At 41.4% G+C, this 7,261-nt stretch overlaps 1 protein-coding gene across 1 annotated transcript; it reads right to left on the bottom strand.

Moving 5' to 3' along the window:
• Positions 1-1,235: 1,235 nt before the first annotated feature.
• CZH9orf40 (chromosome Z C9orf40 homolog) lies at positions 1,236-4,412 on the bottom strand. Its single transcript, XM_054398135.1, has 2 exons — positions 4,071-4,412; positions 1,236-1,675 (listed from the first exon to the last, which is right to left on the bottom strand). Exons 1-2 carry the CDS (start codon positions 4,398-4,400, stop codon positions 1,517-1,519), a joined length of 489 nt encoding a protein of 162 aa, XP_054254110.1. The 5' UTR covers positions 4,401-4,412; the 3' UTR covers positions 1,236-1,516.
• Between the last annotated feature and the right edge of the window lie 2,849 nt (positions 4,413-7,261).

Genomic DNA, 7,261 nt, shown 5'->3' with positions numbered 1-7,261 from the left:
TCTTGCCAGATAAGGAGTTTGGTTTTAAAACTAATTTTAAAGTACTTCAGACAAGTTGCTGTATTTAGAGTGAAAAAATTTAACTTAAAATGTGCAAGAAAAATAAGTATTGTTTAAATATATATCCAGCAAATCTCATAGCACGTAGAAGCATATCCAAACAAGCACCAGGAAATGCCTGAGTTAATAATCCACCTCCCTTCTTTTGTGGGTACTAAGAGACCCTGATCACCTAAATAAGTAAGCAATGAACAGACATACCTAACAGGACAAATAAATACTAAAGAAGTTTCCTTGTGTTTACTAAGAAGGCTGACAAGCTATTTTAAGCAAAAAGACTTAATAAAATGATAAAGTTACTGAAGCAACTACATAAAGTCAGAAACTTCACACAGCACTAGTCCCAAAGTTTCAAATGCACACAGGCAAAACTTTATTGAATATCAATAAGCAAATACAATATTTTAAAGAAATGTTACAAATTCACAAATGCCTTCTTCAGTGATTCCATCAAAAATACAGTGTTTGTTCTCCTTAAAGACAAATCACATTTTGCAGAGTCTGACAGTTTTCCCATACAACTTCAATCTATTAGCAAAAACAAGCATTAAGTTTCACAGCAAATCCTACTAAATTGAGAACTTCTGTAACAACTTTCTTGCAAGACCTACAGTCTCTGCAAAAACTACACCTCACATAATTAAGTTTGAATGTGGTGTATTGTCATTTTATATTGCATCAACTTTTCTTGACACATCTGCACATAACTGCCATTTCAATGCTACTAAGTGGTTCAGAGCTAACATCCCAAACAGTTAAGAACAGCGTTAACCTGAGAATGGACTAAAAACCTAAAAGTTGGCTGCCCACTGCTTCAGTGAAAGTGAGGAGAAGTAACTTTTTCACAAGGAAAATACAAAAAACTTTAAGAACAGTAGCAGCTTACAGAAAGTCCTTATTTTCCCCCCTTCCTGCCACACTTGTTTTTGGTTTGCATAGAAAATGGAATGTTTTCTGTGGTTTTGGTAAGCTGTTATTTTTTGGTTTAGCTATTACACAGAAAAAAACCACATTAAAAATCACTACAGTTTGTGTGATTTGTGCTAAATTCACATGGTAAATACTTCACTTTCAGGTACCATAGTTGTGGGTCTTTTTTTTCAGGAACAGGCAAAATTATGTTCCTTTTGACATGTGACATATCCATGTTTCTTTTAATCACATCACAAAGTTCTAATTTTCTGTACTCTCCTTTTAGTCTACCTTCATGTTTTCAAACATTCTTGCCTGACATCACAGCTTCCTTCACACTGTACACCTCCAGATATCTTAATAGTAAGTACCTAATAGTGATTATTGCATCCACTTAGACAACTTAGACTTGCTTTTGCAGACTGACATAACACTGTTTCTTCAAGAAGGCAGATGCATGCTAATTTTTATCCCCAATAGAAAAACCTGAATCCAGATGGAAATAGGTTTCCTGCAAGTAGATGTACAACTATGAAATAACTGATCAGGTCTCCATTTCAGTCTCCATGGTATCAGTCCTTGAAGGAGTTTTAGCTTCCGGGGGAGTCTCTCCATCTAGGTTCTGAATATCAGACAAATCAATAGCAGGCAAAGGTGCTCTCCAGTACAGGAATGAGTTATACTGAGAGAATTCTTCCTCTTGCTTTGAAAAGAAAAACAAAAAAAAAAAAAGAAAGGCAACAAAATATTAATGTCCATTACAGCACTACAAAATAATAGGAACTTTTACCAAAAAAATACTGAAACAAGGGAGAGTTATTCAGCTGTTCTGTATTCAAAGTTCTTATCATTTTTTACATAAAAAAGCTATTTCTAAGCAATACAGCACAGAAAATCTCAACTGAATCATAACTTGCTTTTCCAATATTCGTGCAAAGAACTACTGCACAACATCTGAGAGGTATTTCCCGAAGTCCACCAGTTTCTTCAACTTAAAATCTTTGCACAGAAAAATACCATAAAACTTGTGCAATTTTTGAACTTAGTACATTAAGTGTTCACTACTCGTGCTTTTCATGATGATATACAAATTTCATGAGCATTTATAAGCTGGTGTTCAGAAGAATGTATTTAGCTATTTTACATCAACTCAAAGGACAATATTTGCAGCAAATGTAAAGCCTTTTGTAGTGTTTCTACCACATTCCATTTCTCCCTTTCCGTATTGACAGTCTATATTTAAGTAGACATGAGAAAAATTAAAATCTCTCCCACGGCACAGAGGGGAAAGTTTAAGAACTGGGAAGTAGTACCAGAAAAACCTTGGAGGAACATGTATTTATCTACGAGATTAGTATGGCAGCACAAGTTTGAGTTCTTTTACATCTTTTGGAAAACAGTATTTGTTTGTAAACGTGCCATAGTGATGAACAGTGGCTCATGGCATCCTGGGATGCACCAAGAAGTGTGTGGCAAGAAGGTCACAGGATGTTATCCTCCCTCTATCCTGGTGATGCCACAGCTGGCATACTGTGTCCAAAAGGCTACAAAGATTATGAGGGGACTAGAACATCTCTGTTTCAAGGAAAAACCAAAGAGAATTGGGTGTTTTTAGTCTGGAAAAGAGAAGACTGATGGGGGATCTCATAAATGCTTATAAATACTTGAAAGGTGGGTGTCAGAAGCATGGGACCAGTGGCCCACAGTGACAGGTCAAGGGGTAATGGACACAAACTTGAACATAAAATGTTCCATCTAAACATGAGGAGGAACTTCTTTAAATTAAAGTTGATGCAGCACTGGAACCGGCTGCCCAGAAAGGTTGTGGAGTCTCTATCTCTGAAGGCATTCAAAACCCGGCTGCATGTGTTCCTGTGTGACCTTTAGATGAATCTGCCTGGCAGGGCGGTTGGACTCAATCATCTCCAGAGGTCCTTTGCAACCCCTACTGTTCTGTAGTTCTGTAATATTGTTTCAAAGAGCTTATAATCTAAAATTTCATAACCACAAAAGAAATGCATATTTTTATGTTGGGGTCAGACTACATACAGGATTAACCTCAAGAGCATTCATGTCTCTAAAGCACTAGTATTTAAGTACATTCATATCTCTTAAAAATATTCAGTGCAAAAAAGAACAAACCGCCAGAAGTACAAAAGACAGGCACACACACAGAACATTCATACATATGAAATGCAACATAAAATATGAAATTATCACATTCATCCTGATATCTTTCAACATAGGTTTTGAGAAAAAAATTTAACATCATAGGTAACATGAAGCAAGCTCAGAGATGCCAAAGCTCGGATTATATTGAGCTCAGTTTCTATCAAAACTATATTTTGTTTTCTGTGGTGAAGTCCACAAAAAAGAATGTACGTTGTTCGAAACTTGAGAAGTCAATTGTGTATTTCAGTATATCTTGATCATTAAATATGTAATACCCTTCCTCTGACCACCACATTCACTCAACGTTTTGGCTAAAAGATAACCGGTATTGCTACTACATGGCTATCCTGAAAAAAAGTTAAGAAAGTAAGTTGTCAGTTAAGCCTGATCCACAACCTCAAGTAACAAAGACGCTATAAAAATAGACCGTTCAAGCATCGACTATGCTTTTGGAACGAGATGTGGCTGAAAATGTACTTGATTAAGGTGAACTCCAGAATACAGCCTGCTTCACGTATTTTTCTGTAAGTGGAGGGGGAAGGAAAAGCTAGAAATGTTACTTATTTTGCTTTGAAAGAAATATAAAAAGTAAAATCTTTAAGAGGCCCACGGCCGATGCACACCGGGAGGCACAAACGAGGGCCTACAAGACAACAAGTGCTCCGTTGTGTCTGAGGTCGAGAGACTCAGCCCACACGTTTCGCTGACCCACCGGCCGCGTGGCCCGCGCTCCCCGGAGTGACACTCGCGACCCGGGGATGCCCCGGGGTGAGGTCGCGACCCCATGGCAATGCCTCAGCTGCCCCTAGCACAACCCTTTAGCCCATCATTTTCTCTCGCAGGAGGTGACCAGCCCAGGCCTACCCACGGCTTCATAGCGCATCGTACCCAGGACACCCCCAAGCGTCCCAGCCCCACTCCGTTACCTCAGTGGCGGCGGTCCGCAATTTGGCTCGGCCACCGCCGCGTCCCTCCGCCGTCCGCTCGTTCTCGAGCGCCGTGGTCTCGCCGCGCCGCCTGTCCTCCCCATCCACCTTCTCTCTGCGGGGGCTACTTCCCTGCAGCCCGGGCCGCTTGCCCGGCGGCACCTCGGTCTCCTCCAGCTTCCGCTTCGGAGCGACAGGGCAGGCACCCGCCCCTTCGCCCCGGGGCCGCTGCTCGGGCGCGGCAGCGCGGAGCAGCGGCGGCGGCGCCTCGCGCAGAAGCCGTTTGATGGCCACGTGACACATTAACGGCTCCGCGCGCCGCTTGGCCATGAGGGGCCAAACGCCGGCGGCTCCACAGAGCGTACCTTCCCCGGCAGTGCACGCACAGCTACCCCCAGAAGCAGCACGCATGCGCGCTCGGCCCACCACCGCCTCCGGCGCCACGGCCCCTGGGAAGGAAAGAGGCAGGATGGGCCTCTGCGCGACTCTTGGGCCCGCCCAGCCGTGAGGGGCGGGGCGCGACGAGCTGCGGCCAAGGCCCCCTGTCGGCGGGTGTCTTCTGACGCCGCTGCTTTGGGATATTTTCGGCGGCCTGCGGCGTGGGGGCGCAGACCCAGCTGTGCTCACTTAAGCAGTCAAAAACTAAATATTGAATAGCAGTAAAGGATAATAATCAAATCAGGGTAAGATCACGTCACACAGCAAACTTTTAATAGCCAAGAAATATCCAGTCTGTTACACAGAGAAAATAGAAGGAAGTTCACAGAGACGTGACATCTTGTATTCCAACCTTGGTGTGTACTACATAAAAATACAGGACACTTTACATTTATCAAACTTACTCCATATAAATAAGTATTACACTGAAGCTTATGCAGCATGTTATTTTACATCCAATACCATGTAAGGTTTAATAGTGCCCTGAATTAAATGGTTGTGTGGCTTCAGCTGACAAATACCTTAAAGCATTCCCCCCACCCCCCCATATACAATTGAATAAAAGAATGTGATCCCATTCGATAATATACAATTATCCCCTGTGCATAGAAATACATGTGATGAATTTTAAAAGCTCATCAATAGGACTGCAGGTTAAAAACTACTACTTTGTACACTTTATTCACAAGATTATTCTGTTTACAACTCTTAATGCAACTGTTATAATTTAAAAGGAGAACAATGGGGAAAACTGGCATTTTCTAGAACAGAAACAATCTGGTGTAAGAAAATAATATTACCTAAAAACAACACGAAAAATAGCACTACCAGCAACATGGGGTGGCAAAGAACAATACTACCAGAACAAAGGATATTAACATTCATTCAGAAAGCAAGAGTCCTATTGGCTATTTGTGAAACAAAAGAACACATTTAAAGTGTAACTACAGACTGGGTAGGAAGGCAGAAATTGGGCAGTACTACATACACACACACATATATATATATATACATATATATACACACACACTACTGAACAACAGCATAATGGATATTTATCTAACCTTATTTCACAGAGCTTGAAAATACTAATAATATGCTAAGGAAAACAAAACAAAGAATCATAACATCCCTCAAAAATAAATAGTACAATAAGATAATTAAAGCAATTTTTTTTTTCTTTTTTTAGGTGTGCAAGGGCTTTTAATTTGCTGCTAGTAATGGCAGTTTTTCAGCTTTAAACATATTATTCTTGGATTAGGATAGAATTTGACAGTTCGTTTACAGAGCTAAATCTTCAAAGCGCACTTTTAGGAAGAAGACAGATTTCAAGTAAGTCAAGTTTAAACAAAGCCTCTGTAGACCAGAAGTCTATTCTATATAAGGATTCTAAGCAGAAAGGGATTGAAATATATTAAATTGCACGCTCTCTTACGCAGTGTTGAAGCCATTTGGGAAAAAAAAATTAAAAATACTTCCCTCCTTGCAGACTTTCAGTTTAGGAACAAGGCACACATTTCTGGCCTTAATGGGAAAAATCCAAAAGCCAGCAACATGTCTACTAAAGATGTGACTGGGACATCACCATGAAAAAAGGGACTAGAAATACAACAGAATCATAGTAACATGGAGAGGTTAGTTGAAACCTAATAGCAATAGCTATTAAGCCAGGTATTGCTTTTATTAACAACGCCAGATGTGAAGGGGTAGCCATCCCAGTTCATATAACCACAGATGCTCTCTACATGCTTTATATACACTTACAGTAATACATACTCATTATGGGGAATTGTTTACATATGCATGGAATTATTGAAATAGATAAAGTCCTTTTACTTCTTGGTCTCTGCTGTCACTTTCGCACCTTAAAACAGCATTGCAGTCTCTTGTTGATGTTCTGGCCAGCTTCTCAGTGTGGAAATCTTTATCACAGTCCCTTTGTTCACTGCAGCTGTACCTTATCTTCTTTGCTCTAGCCTGCTCAAGGCGGCACTGTTATGTCTAGAATTCTAGAGGCTAATCTCTTTTAACTACTGAGAGTTTCTAACTATAAGAAAATTACTAAGCCTCCCTGCTTCAATAGAATGGCCTAGGCTGGAAGAGACTTAGTGATCATCCAATCCAGCCTCCTTGCCATGGGCAGGGATACCTCTCAACTATGACAGGTTACTCAAAGCTCCATCCAACCTGGCCTTGAACATCTCCAGGGAGGGGGCATCCATAACCTCTCTGGACAATCCTTTCCAGTCTTGCCACCCTCATAGTGAACTGTTTCATCCCAAGTTCTAATCTAAACCTGTTCTCCTTCATTCATTTCCCCTTGTCCTATCGGTGGCCACTCTTGTAAACAGTCCCTCTCCAGCCTTCCTGTAGTTTCCCTTCAGGCACTGAAAGGCAGTTACAAGATCCTCCAGGAGTCTTCTGTTCTCCAGGCTGAACAATCCCAGTTCCCTTAGCCTATCCTTATAGCAGAGGTGTTCCAGCCCCTGGATCATCTTTGTGGCCGTCCTCTGGACTTGTTCCCACAAATCTATGTTTCTCTTACTGTGGAGACACCAGAACTGGATGCAGTAGTCGAGGTGGGGTCTCACAAGAGCAGAGTAAAGGAGAAGAATCACCTCTCTTGATCTGCCAGCCACACTCCTAGGATGTTGTTGGCCTTCTGAGCTGCATGAGTTTATGTTGAGCTTGTCGTCTATCAATACCCTCAAGTCCTCCTCTTCAGGGCTGCTCTCAACCCACTCTGTACCCAG

Source organism: Indicator indicator, chromosome Z (assembly GCF_027791375.1).
Source record: "Indicator indicator isolate 239-I01 chromosome Z, UM_Iind_1.1, whole genome shotgun sequence".
In the NCBI taxonomy this organism is placed as follows: domain Eukaryota; kingdom Metazoa; phylum Chordata; class Aves; order Piciformes; family Indicatoridae; genus Indicator; species Indicator indicator.
The sequence above is the reverse complement of the archived record's forward strand: the minus strand, read 5'-3'. Positions and strand labels throughout refer to the sequence as shown.